The sequence below is a fragment of the Chelon labrosus genome, assembly GCF_963514085.1.
Source record: "Chelon labrosus genome assembly, chromosome: 20".
Taxonomy (NCBI): Eukaryota; Metazoa; Chordata; class Actinopteri; order Mugiliformes; family Mugilidae; genus Chelon; species Chelon labrosus.
In genome coordinates this window covers 13,968,059-13,981,609 of record NC_140353.1, presented here as the reverse complement: position 1 = coordinate 13,981,609, position 13,551 = coordinate 13,968,059, and the positions used below count along the sequence as shown (strand labels likewise).

Genomic DNA, 13,551 nt, shown 5'->3' with positions numbered 1-13,551 from the left:
ATCATAAAACATTATGCATTAGTGCTGGGGAATGGCACGCTGGAATAAATGGGTTTGGCCTCATCAGTGGCACCACAACAACAGGGGAAAATGGGGAGGTGTTACACCGCCTCACCAGCACCCGACAAGCAGGCTCCATGTGCCGCGAATTTTCCCCCAATTAGGAGCAGACGCCGCTCCTGCCCCACGAGCCTGCCGAGCCGCTCACTGTTAGACACGTTTGTTCTGTGGCTCGACCGCTGCCGGGCAGGGACTTTTAAACGCGCCCACAGAGAGCCCACAACAAGCATCACAGACAAGGAGACGAGAGGCAGCGAACATCCACATCACACCCATTAAAGAGGGAGGGAGGGAGGGAGGGAGAGAAAAAAGACTGTGACAGAGAAGAGGGATGATGATGAAGATGAAGTTTTTTGGTTTTTTTTTTTTTGTTATTGGATGGGCGCTGCTGGAAAGTTCACCACAAGAGACAAACGCCCAAAAACAATGATCTCCCCACCCTGGCCATGCAGCCTGTTGGCCCACAATAACAACAGCAAGTAATTCCTTCATGTGTGTTTTCCTCATGGGCGAGGACAATTGAATTACTATCGCATCACTCTTGAGATAAATTATTGCTGCTGAACTGTTCCGCTGCTGTTCCAAAGAGCACAGCGGAGCAGGCTGGAGCCACAATCGTGAAAACAACAAATTAAAGTTGCAGTTAGCACTCTGTAGACTTATTGTGACAGCGGGATCCAAACCATTAATCACTCTTAAAAAGACTCGGCGATACAGCAGCTACACTGTCATCACAGGGATACAAAATACTGTGCCACAGTGAAGTGTGGGAGTATCTGACAAATGTAAAACAGGGAGAGTGGTTCACAGACGGGAGATCCAACCACACTCAGCACTTAATGAGGGACGCTCAGTGGAACACAGGACCAGTAAGTGGAATGTTTTGTGTGTAATAAAATAGGCCTTTGGCTTGGCTAATCAGATCTTAGTCAAAACATCTCGTAATCAGCATCTCTCAGCAAAAAAGCCCGTCCATTAATCACACGGCAGCGGTAAAGAGCTGCATGGGTGGCATTTTTCTTCCCGCACACACACTCACGCGCGCGCTCGCACACACGTCTTACAATGTAAAAATCTGTTGTTTTTATTTCTTCCCACATGAGACATTACGGAGCTATAAAAAGATTTTGTTACGGCGTGCCCATTTAGATACACCGTGCAATTTCAGCAAAGGGAAGAAATCCCATTTGAAAACAATAAACATTGTATTAAAGCCATTAATAGACATTAAAATGGCCGGGAACAATTTGCAGTAAATTAAGATTATAATGTGCTTTATAGTCTCGCATGGCTCCCTTCCAGACAAGCCAGAGACTGTATAAAAACTCCAAACAATGGCCGCTTTTATCAGCACGTTGACTGGGCGAACACATGTGTTTGCAGCCATGCATCCTGACGCTTTACCTGTTTACTACTACAGGCAGCGGCTGAGGCCCAGGAAGAAGGCTGGGTGCACTGAAGGCTGTGGAGTGGGTGAGGACAGTAAGGATAAGTGCAAGAGGGGGAGGAGGACTGAATTTGACTCCCAGGTGGTGTGGGTGGGTTTTATGTAAGGGGCAAGAAAAACCCAACACAAATACAAGACTGGACACCCTGCAGCTGAGGCAGACCCGTGTGTTTGTAAAACCCATGCTTTAACGCGGGTTCCTACATGTCTCCGTGTTCGCACTGTACATACATACACACAGAGAGAGGGAGTTTGCATGCGATATGACCACACTGGGAGAGCCAGATCAACAGAGAGAGGATGAGGGTGGTCCGCTGGAACCGTCAGTGTCTGTCTTTGGAAACTTAATCCCATAGACAGACGATAAATGCCGTAATTAACTGGCTTGGGGCCATCCGAAGACAACAAAATTACACTCAATACAACAGTAAACTGATACAGCTGAAGTCGGGCCTGTGCACGACAGACGCAGCGTATTATGTATCTTTTATTCAAAGGTGTATCAACCTAATTGGTTTTTGTTCTTTAACTTTAGGCTAACACATGAAAGGGGCTTTAGTTTCAGATATGGACGTAAACACGAATAATAGTTATTCAGTTTTATTTTAACAAGCCCAAACAAAACGGTGTGCGTGTGAGTGTGTTTACTGTCAGCAGACAGCACGAGCGTCTTAAGCGATTATGTTTCATTCCAATTCACTTCTAAATTCTTTTTCGCAAAGCTGCAATATCAGATAATGTTGTTTATTTTTTCGTACTGCACGATAAGGGATGGACATTATCCCGAGGTGTGAATTTGAACATTTGGACATTTCTGTGAAACCGATACGGGGATGTATATAAATGCATGATCAAAATACATGCATACCTGCGGGAACGAATGAATGAGAATAGGAGCAAACTTGTTTTTGCCATTCATGTTTTTCGTTCTCCCACCAAAGATATGTGTCATCTGGTTGTTTTTTCATGTCCCTAAGGAGCGTAAGAGAGCCAGGTTAGAGCTCGGTACGCCGCATTTCCCTGTAAATACCTGCATGGTCAACATTCACACCCTGCGTTAATGTGGTTTTTCAGCCTAGCAGCAATCCTCAAGGTGCCGATAGCATCTTTATGCAGGCGAATCCAGTCCATGCCGCTACGCGCCCAGCACAGCCCAAACAACCACCAATATGGGGGGCTATTACGTCTAGAGGAGCCTGTCACAGCTGCAAAGTCCTTTATTTTTCTAACATCTGAGGGGTGAAACAGAGTGTGAGCAGGAGAGCGAGAACTATAAACAAACAGAAACAGCAAGAGAAAAGGAAAAAGAGAGCGAAAAAGAGACAGTGGTGCTGAGGGAGGCTGGGCCAACGTGCTCGCTTTCAAACCCCAAATCTCAGAAAGGCTGCCAGAGACGGGGAAAGAGCGCAGACAATTAGTGCCAACACTAACATGGGTAATGGCTCCAGAATGGAGTTCACACAAGCCCGCTGCTAGGCAAGACTGGCCAAGAAAACAGTCAGCCTAAATCAGGCAGACCTGAATGGCAACAGAGGAGAGGAAGCAAATTCCTGCTTCAGTCAACAGGCCCTCCGCGACCCGGCAGCCAGTCAGAGGGCAGCAACAGCCAGGAAGGCTCCACACTGAGGAATGACTGTCTACAACCTCGGCACGGCTCAGTGGACAAATAGTATGGAGGAACTGCCGGACAATGATTCTGAAACTGAAAGGAAATGTGAGGGGTGTGGTAATATGTATGACTAAGTGTGTGTGAGTGGATCTGCACGGCAAGCGAAAAAACAAAACGTTGCAGAGTTCAAATTTCTTCTTCTTGTGAAACCACAATTTGTTTCATTTTGTTGGTTCATGCTACTAAATCAGGTAGCATACCGGCGGGTTTAAACACGTCTGATGGGATTGTTTTTAAAATGCAAATTTAAGAAGAATATGAAATGGCTACCAAAGCAGTTCGTCTTGTGAGGAACAAACGTCTTGCAGGCGGTGGCTATCTGTAGCTCAGCACTCAGCACAGCTTTGACGATGAGGTCCTCGACTTGTCTCATCAGCACTGGAACAGACAAAATGGAAAGACACAAGATATGTTTTCTTTATCACCCTAAAAGAATTCTTGTGTTTTAAATCACTTTTTTAAAACCAGAAGAAAAGGCAAAGGTCTGACTCACATGTGGTGTCCTTTCCCTCCTGCTTCAGATACCTCAACACCGCACTCATACTCCATTTGTTGCCATAATCCTCTACTTCGGGGTCATCGCAGCTGAAAAGGAAGCAATGCACTTCAAACGCGGGGGCGGCAACAAATGAATGAGTCAGTGGGCTTCCCGTAACAGCACCACGTTGGATGTATGTCGAGGCTTACCTCACATAATCGCTGCTCTTTTTGTTCACACTGTAGTTGGTGAGGTGCATGAATGTGTTCTTGATGTTCTTTGAAGTCCGGTCGTACTTGACTGTGGCAAACCTGTGGACAGGAATTGTTCATTTATGCAAGACAAAAGAAAAAAAAAAATCTTGACCCATCACCCAACAGTTTTCCTATGTGTCTATATTCATAAGGCTACCTAAATAATAGGAGCACTTTGGAGAGAGATTAGTCTCTGGCAGTATTTGAGAGGAGTGGATGCCACGTGTGCAATAATGAGAATTCCTTGGCACGCACCATGTACCTGAATACCAACACAACCAAAGGAATGTCAGGAGATAAAAGCAGGATTCAGGATTTGGCCGTGATTTATTGCTCACAGCTGATAATGAAGGCAGCAAATAAGAGGGCAGTGGCACTGTGTTTCCAGCGTGAGCACGTACCCCTATCAAACCCAGGCAAAGAGCCAGTCATTCTATAAATCATCTACCCTCTCCTGACCTGCCTGCCTCAGATCATAGCCTGTTCTCGGTTTAATACTCCTGCTCCGAGCACCCCGACCCAATACATAATAGTGCAATTACATGGAGTCATAATAAGATATGATGAACAATGACACAAGCAGCAACATTTGATTAGCACATCCTACAGCTGAAACAATAGAGCGCTTTGTTTCACAGTCACCAGCACTTCACACTCAACTCAGCCAGTCTGGAAAGTTAAGGCTGCCCTCTTCTGGGCAATGAAAGAAAGCCAGTGAAGGTGTCACAGAAAGTTCATGAGATCACTCTTAATAAGAATATAAGAACACAGAGGTTTATTACGAATGAACAAGAGACTACCTTCACTACTCAAACCATGACTGAAGTAAACTGAGTAGCCAAGTGGTAAATGCTCAATCCTGAATTAACTTTATTGAAACTCTCCACACTGTATTCCTTATCAACGTGCAGGTAGGCATAACATCTGCTGCAGTTTCTTCTACATACACAAGCAAATTAACACAGCGTGAGACGACTCTTGTAAAAAGGGTCATCATCAATTTTATACTGCAGTCTCGAAATGTAGTCGCCTCCCCTTTGTAATATTAAGCATCGCCATCACTACTTTGAAGTTTCAAATAATTTATTTTAGTATGATATCTCTAGATCAGGGGTGTCAAACTCATTTTAGTTCAGGGGCCACATACAGCCCAGTTTGATGTCAGGGAGGCCACACCAATAACACGATAGCGTGTTAACCTATAAATAACGACAACGCCAAATGTTTCCTTTTGTTTTAGTGAAAAGAAGAAAATGTTTACATTTAATGACCGGACATTTCTTAAGAAAAAGAAATGCAGTTTCTGTTTAGTTCTAGGTCTCAGTGCTGTGTTATGTCCACAACTATTACTAAATCTGTGTGAACCCCAGGAAAAGCAATTACTTTTATTGGAAAAATTACAATTAATGTCTTCAGTGTAATTTTTGCAATTCGCAAATTCATCCCACGGGTCAGATTATACCCTGTGGCAGGTCAGTTTTGGCTGTATGTTTTACACATATGCTCTAGACACACTTAGATAAAATGCTATGGCGAGACTGCCTTCTTTATTTGAGTTTCTATTTAAACTGTGGGAGAAGCTAAAACTATTATTTATATCTTATTTTATCAGAAGTGAATTAAAATTAGATTTGCAATTGTGTGCCCTTTAGCCACCTGTCAAGTTGCAGTTTACGCCTATGTCTGCCTTGAATCCATATAATATTATTAGTAGACTTTGAAGGAAATTAATTTAAGTGTTGTTGCATTTAATTACTGACTCACAGTGAAGATGCCCTCGGACCTTTTGGATATAATATATAATATGACGTGACTTCCTCATATTATCCTTTTAGACAAATTCCCTCAAGGCATGTTGCGTTCACAAGAATGGGGCAGTATATATGGGCAAAAATGTGCCTCCAGTCACAGCTGCTGATGGCAAAGAGACAAACAAACGTAAACATGTGAAAGTGAAGTTGTATTGTCGAATTTATTCATCCATTCATTCATCTTCTGTAACCGCTTAGTCCTGTTAAGGGTCGCGGGGTCTACTGGAGCCTATCCCAGCTGTCATCTGGTGAGAGGCGAGGTACACCCTGAACAGGTCACCAGTCTATCGCAGAGATAACACAGAGAGACAGACAACCATTCACACTCACAGTGCACACCTATGGCCAATTTAGAATCACCAGTGAACCTAACCAGCATGTCTTTGGACGGTGGGAGGAAGCCGGAGTACCTGGAGAGAACCCACGCAGACACAGGGAGAACATGCAAACTCCACACAGAAAGGCCCAGTCAGCCCATGGATTCAAACCCAGGACATTCTCGCTGTGAGGCATCAGTGCTAACCACTTGACACTGTGCCGCCCTGTCGAATGTATTGTCTAATGTATTGTCCATCTATTCATTAGCTGAAACTGTTTATCCTTTGAGGGAAGTGGCATGCTCGAGTCTATCCTAGTAAGCACTGGGTGAAACATAAGTGTACACCATGGTCAGTTTGTGAGTCTATCACAGGTCTAACACAGAGAAACAAATATTCAACCACACATGCTCAATCACAGCCAATTTGGATTAACCAATTAGCCTAACATGCATGTCTTTGCATGGTGGTAGGACAAAAGAGAATACCCGTGCAAGACCCTTGGCAGATCTGAACCCAGAGCCCTCTTATCCTGCTATGCGTAGAATAACTACTTCTAATACGGCAACCAACTGAATACCTCTCGCCTCCTCCAAGTGTTATAGGTGATTATACACAAAAGAAAACATAATTATGAGTGCTATATTCCATGTCTGCCAACAGATCCCACTGAATCCTGCACACCAGTCTTCTAAATGTCGCTGTAGTTGTATTTAGTGATCACCAACCACTGATCAGGAAACAAATAAATACACTCACCTAGCCAGGCCCTCCTCATAAACATAGACGAGGAGTGGATCGTACGATGTTACCAACACGTACAAGCGCACGTCAAACTTGAACTCTGTAAATGAAACAGAAATCATGAAAGATATTTCAGTTAAAATATCACTTAAACGCTATACAACAACTGTTTCTCTAGCAACTCACCATCTATCAGCAGCGGGTTGTTAATATAGCGAGACACCAAGATGTTTTCGTCCATTGAAATCTGATTTGGCTGCAGATCAGAAACAGAATATTGTAAAGGGTAATATGATGAACGCATAGAGAAGATTTATCATAGGCTTAAAGCAACAATGCTACAAGTTAGTTCATAAAGGAGGGCATTAAATACTCAATGCCTAACAGCTGACGTGACTCCGCTGTTAAACATCAAAGAAGAATCCGATGAAGAAACGTTTTAGTGACGCTGGCCATAGCAGGTCAACCTTCAATAACAGCCTATAAAAACACAGCCTGGTGGTGGGAGATGGGTCATTTATGAGGTTGAAATGTGTTGCAGGTGGCGAAGTGGAGAAGTTTGGGGGGGGTGGTGGGCGGAGTAACCTCAGCGCTGGCCGCAGTTCAGAGAGAAACCGAAGCGAAAAGATGAACGTATTTCTTTCTTCTCTCCAAGTATCGCTCTGACATTCTTTCCACTGTTTCATAAAAATGCCTGAGAAGAAGAAGAATCGTGCATGTGGTTTCCAAGAGTGAGAAACCTTGTTGCGCTCCTCCAAGAGCGCGGGCCTTGGAAGTGTGTGATTTACTCCGCGAAGCTTATTAATGTCTGGTTGATACTTATTTTTCAAGGACAGCTGTATCAGTGCACCCCCACACACAGATAACATCTGGCCAAGTGACCGTTTGAGTTCACACAATATATTTTATGTCAGTGTGCTTACGGTTAACTCCCACTATCTTGGCCATTAGTGTGTGAATCTACGCTTACATGTGAATTTGAAGAAAATGTTCCAAAGAAAGGCTGACTGTTGGCATAAAGATCAGTCTGGAGATCTGTGTTAACATGTTTTAAGTGTCTGTTGACTGTAGCCTTGTAGTTAGTGGTATCAGCCTGGGTTTAAATCTCTATTTATCCATCCTCTAAATTAGTTTTGTGGTTTCTGTCCTAGTGCATGTACCCATTAACAAAGGCAGAAAGAAATTGTTGTTTCAGTCGCTCATGTTCAGTGTTGTTTCACCTGCTAAAAGGCAAAGCGGTAACACACGTACGAGTTACTTTTTTGAGTGAATCCACGTCTAGTCAGTCTAGTCACACCAACCTCAAATTTATTTTAGTGCAAAGGAGTTGTCAGAGCGGTGCTTCCCAAACTAGGGGCCCCAGACCACCCAAGCAGTCCCAAGACAAAACCTAGGGGTCACACAAAGATTTAAGGGAAAGGAAAGAAAAATAACTTACAGATACTGAAAAATTAAATTTGAGCTTGAACACTCTTGACCTTTAAAACAGCTGTTTGGCATAACACAAAGCGCAATTTCCACTTATTTGGTTGGGTTTTTTTTTTGTAACCTTGGCCATCAGGATGGCAGCCACAAGCTATGGATCAAACTGAAGGAAAAGAGTTGTGATGAGAATTGTTCAGTCAAAATCTTTTGTGGTGTATTTTTGATTTCCCTTGAAAGATCAGGTTTTTGGGATTTTTTTTTTTTTCAGAAACTGAGAAAAAGACAGAAGAAAAAGTTAAGACTAATCCCACCCCATGCTATTTGTTGGCCTCCTGATGGGTCTGCTGACTCAACAACGCATAACGACATGCATCCATGCGAGTCCAGAGGTAACGTGGGGGTGAGACAGCTAATGTTAGCAATCTTGCTAACAGAAATTGGAAAAATGACTAGTATTTTCACCAGTTTTCAATTTTTATGTATAGTTATGTCCTCCACTGTACCCATACTTGTCAACTGCGTGTATTTCACGTTATTGAAGAAAAGTCTACAGATTTTCAGTATTTTTCTATGGAAATGGATGCAAGCACTGCTACTGTTTGTCTAACCAAACAACAGCAAAATAGGAAGTTGGGTAGGAGCCCTCTGATTGGTGGTCAGCAGACCAATCAGGAGGCCAACAAAGGGTCAGTTTTCGAGTGTCAGGAAAAATAACCTACATAACAAAATCACTCACATTGCTAACCAAGTAGATGCCGCGTCCTCTTGAAGATGCTACTGGTTTAATTATCCATGGGCCCTTGTCTTTGGCAAAACAACCTGAGAATGAAGGACAGGAGATTCAGACAAAAAAGGTCTAAGATTGTAATGTATATGTGACTGTAAACATATGAACACAGTTCTGCTTAAACCAACAGGATCAGGTGTGTAGGGGGGGGTATCTTACTGCAGAATTCCTGGTACTCCGATGGGAGCACGAAGGTCTGAGGAACGATGTGAAAGTTTTTGAAGCCGTGAGTCTGCTGCATTCGCTGGATGTTTTTATAGAGACGGTCTTTGCGCGTCAACTCGTACGACCTGGAAAAAGGAGCAGATCCCTCCGGTGTAAAATGTTCTAGCGCTACACTCCGCTCCGACGCTGACAGAACAAACATATGAATCCATAATAGCTGCAGAACGCACTCTGCCTGACAGCATGATTCATTTCATGCTTCAGAGAGGCACCGGTCCAAACTAAATGTGTGCTGCGTCGGAAGCCAACAAACACACTGCCTGAACCGAAGGGCTTAGAGTGGCCCACTGGTGATATTTATAATACAGAAAACAGTGGCAGCGCACTTGTGCATCTGAGCACTCTATTATACCTGGGAAAGTGGTTGACCCTCTGGAAGTCTTGAAGGCTGCGTAGGATGTAAGGCTTGAGGTGGGAGCCCGTCCACATGAGGTTGAAGTCGTTACTGTTTGGATGAACCTGGAAAACGGAGGCAGTGATTGACAAGCTGCATTGGATTATGTGGATTCTGGAGTAAGTTATCCATGCAAAAGGGATTATTAAAAACACATAAATAAATGTCCATCACATATGAGCTTAATCTAACATGATGCTATCCAGCCCCTAACCGACGATGGATGGCCTGCACTTGCACAGATCATCATCATTGTTATTTAATTTGTTTTATTTTACTCCAACAGTTCATTAGGAGGCAGGATTCACATGACAGTACTGCCTGTGTCTAAGGGAGTGCCAGATGTTTGCAATAAAGGCTTATTAAAATTTGTCTCTGTCGAGGCTGTGGCAGACGCTCTTTGATGAGGGGGTTAACAGGAGACAAGAAGCACTGAAATAAAAAGGGAATTAATCCTAACTGCTCCGAGAGCGAAATTATGGGGATTGCGCGCCCTCGTGAAACAGGATTAATGCTCCTGAGGTCATCTTGGCTTTTTTTTTTTTTCCCCTTGTGTGCATTCCCGGGCTTTGACATCAGCGTTAGGAGTCAAAGGAAGGATAAAATATATACAGTAGTGTCCTACACAAAAGAGCGTGGGCATAAATCGCATGTGCAGGGAATAAAACAATAGATTTTGGCAAGATTTACGCTGATCATTTAGAGAACATTACCTCATGGAATCCGTGATTGGTGAGTATTCCTCGTACCAGGCGGCTCTCTGTGCGCACAATCTTGAAGGCCATATTATATCGCTCTGCGCGAACAAAACACATTTGGGACGACACAATATGTTTAGTGTACAGATTATATATCATTTTAATAACTGTTTCCACAAGTCTTTGTTGCAGTGTACCTCCAACAGAGCAGATATTCCCATCTTTTGAAACAACAGCTTCGGGGAAAAACAAGAGAACTGGGATCGTCTTGCTAAGGCCACACCACGCAATGCAAGGCTGGTCTCTATTGGACAATGAAATAAGACACGTCATAAAAATGGAACACTTGAAAAACAATCACAGAGAAAAAAACATACCTGAGTAACAACGTCATAAGGATGCACGAGTAAATCTCACTGCCAAAAAGCTCTGGGCGTCCTTTCAAGGATGACGTGAACCGGCCTACATGGGCAGCTTAGCTAACACTGAGGGAATGCTTTCTGACGTGGTGTTTATTTCAGTCTGGCTCACGGACACAGAACCACACACTGCTTCGTGAAGTGCCGGGCAATAACAAAACCCATGTACCGCGCTAACAATCACCCTTGTAAAAGTCCAGACTATCTTATAGTACCAGACACAGCCTGCTTATCAGGGACTAAAAATAAGATAAGGCAGCTTGATGATGGAGAAGAACTCAATCAAGTATGACGGGCCGCGATAAAGGCGGGGAGGCATGTAAACAATTGCCGCCCCTAGCTTCCAGATATCCAGGTATGTCAGACAATATAGCAGATATCCGTTCCGCCGGGCTGCACACTGTTAAAGAAGCTTGTTGTTTATTATGAACATGAGCCACCATCGAGACTAGAGATACTACCGGACCTGTATACACACAAGATCCTGTTACACTCGTGTTTTAGCAAGTCTGATCTTACAGGCATTTGGTGAAACATGCGGATGCTTTAATACTTTTTATAACGCGTCTTATCTGTCCACGTTTGCTAAGCCTTAATGGAATTGTCGTGTGAGGTGGTTTCGTCAAATACAATACAAAAGCTGAGTTCAAGCTCTGCCCTGTCCTGTACATGAACCTAACATGTCTTCATGAGTGCCGTTCATCTCTTGTATTCGCCTGTAATGTTATACTTTGTATTCATTTGAATTATCGAACATTGTCTGACGTCGCAGCAGACGTTAGTCGACTAATTCCAGCACTTTTACGTCCCATTAATATAGATTAGTATCAACTGCTCCTGGTGAATGAAGAAAAGATAATGTTTAAGTCAGAGCTGAGCAGAAGAACTCGTTGGCTGAAATCAAGTGAAATGAAAGCAGGTTTACGGTCCAAGTAAAACTACTTTCCATTAAAAAAATTATGTGTTACTATTGTAGCGGAGACGATGTGTATTTAGAAGTAATACTTTTTTGTTCGACAGCCACCTGTCTTACTGGCGGCATCTCAACGCATAATAACTGCCCTGTCAGCGAAGGCAGCTCTAGCCACCTGGAGGTTAAACCCTAATTCTAAGCGATCCAAACTAATTCAGGAGATGGATGGAGACACGGTGGCAGGCACGAAGGCATGACTAAAGGTGGCTTAAGAGGGAATTATTTGGCAGTGACAAGAAGGCAAACGTCGCCAACTGTTGCATCTGCGATCGACCGATAGACGCTCCTCTCTCATTCAGAGCTTTCATCAATTATGCAAAGTGAAAGATAATAGAAGGTGTCATTTTGTCTACATGCATCTTGGCATAAAATATTGAACAGGGCTCGGGACATCTTCTGTGAACCTGAATAAGCTTCATAAAACATATAATAAAGTAAGGAAAGGTGTAAAGACATGGTGCAGCAGAAAAACTAAAAATCAGCAATGCTTTCGGTCCATAAAGGTGCCATATTAATAATGTATTAAGAGGCAAATCTTGGTCAAGAGGATCAGTAGGCTAAGAACTTAACTACAGACCAAAGAAGACCTGCCAAGTCCACAAGCTGCCAGGACCGTGAGCAATACACTGCATCTCTCCAACTGTCTATGTCACAGTTACATAGGCAAGTTGCTGGTCGTGTTTTGAAAAAAATCTAATATTTCGTTTATTTAAACAGTGATGAATGCAATATACATTCTGGCTGAACAATAGCGCAGTCTGCTTGCAGACCTCTGAATCTGCCCACATCTCCACATTTTTAAGGAGTTTCAATCAAGTAGACTAATGTATAATGAAAATATGTTATAACGCAAACTATATTCGCGTATATGAATAATATAGAAAATAGAGTTTCAGTCTGATTGATTTTGTTCTAATAAGGAACAAAGCAAATTACAGTTATTTTAGAAGTGATCAATACGTAAGTGCTGTTTGAATTTGGACGTGTTTTCCAGGTGTGTTTAATGCATACCAGTGTGACTATTGATCTTACAGTCATCACTTTATTCAGCAAAGTAGTAGACTGGAACAACTGCAAACTTGTACTTACTCCTGCTCATCCTCCGAGGAGGATTCAGAGTCCTCTTTACCCCGGGTCACAGCTGGCATCTTTACAGTGAAAGGAGACAGGCTGCCCGGTGAAATCTTCCAGGGATCAAGCAGCTATATTTTACCATGGCATCTATCACACACAACAGCAATAAACGACGGTGATATCAGTGATAAACATAAATGAACACCAGTCCATTCATACAGTTGTAATAACAGCCACTTCACAAACGGCAGCTCTCCAACTCTACCTGTAGTGGCAGTGAAATCATCTCACTGACATAAAATATAAGACGTTAAGACTAAATCCTGACAGTCTAGCAGGCGTTAGCTGAATAAGACTTACCCACTTGTTACTTTAGCTGTGTGTCCGAAGCCAAATAGTCGACGTCTGCTTTCTTGGAGACCGCTGACACTTTTATAATGACGTGCGAATGCATAGCAACATAAACTTGCCTTTTATTTCTATGGAGTCTGCTAACAGCTAGCTGGCTAGCTAGCTTGTGTCACTAGCGCCAGTTGATCATCGCGGTTAATCTTCCTGGTAACTACAACAACTGAGTAGCAACAGAGCAACGAGCATGCGCGAAGGCTAACGATATTTGTCCACGTGACTAAATTTAGCACTGAACTATCCTACCGGCGATAGGCCCGTTTTTTTTTTTAAACTCTATAGGTTTGTTATAAAAATAAGAATAATTTCATTGGTAGGACGCGAGCTGGCGTTACAGCAACCGTAAAAACAAAAATAGTCCATAATAT

The 13,551-nt window shown here is 43.1% G+C and overlaps 1 protein-coding gene across 1 annotated transcript in view; it reads right to left on the bottom strand.

Annotated features, from left to right (window-relative positions):
- ttll5 (tubulin tyrosine ligase-like family, member 5) overlaps positions 1-13,538 on the bottom strand; it is a 49,161-nt gene extending 35,623 nt beyond the window's left edge. The window contains exons 1-11 of the mRNA XM_084569141.1: positions 12,791-13,538; positions 10,507-10,613; positions 10,325-10,407; positions 9,570-9,676; positions 9,152-9,282; positions 8,942-9,024; positions 6,967-7,036; positions 6,796-6,880; positions 3,864-3,965; positions 3,670-3,761; positions 3,447-3,554 (exon numbers count right to left, since the gene is read on the bottom strand). Of these exons, the coding sequence (XP_084425267.1) occupies positions 3,447-3,554; positions 3,670-3,761; positions 3,864-3,965; positions 6,796-6,880; positions 6,967-7,036; positions 8,942-9,024; positions 9,152-9,282; positions 9,570-9,676; positions 10,325-10,407; positions 10,507-10,613; positions 12,791-12,849 (1,027 nt within the window). The 5' untranslated portion in view covers positions 12,850-13,538. The remainder of the gene's footprint in view (positions 1-3,446; positions 3,555-3,669; positions 3,762-3,863; positions 3,966-6,795; positions 6,881-6,966; positions 7,037-8,941; positions 9,025-9,151; positions 9,283-9,569; positions 9,677-10,324; positions 10,408-10,506; positions 10,614-12,790) is intronic.
- Between the last annotated feature and the right edge of the window lie 13 nt (positions 13,539-13,551).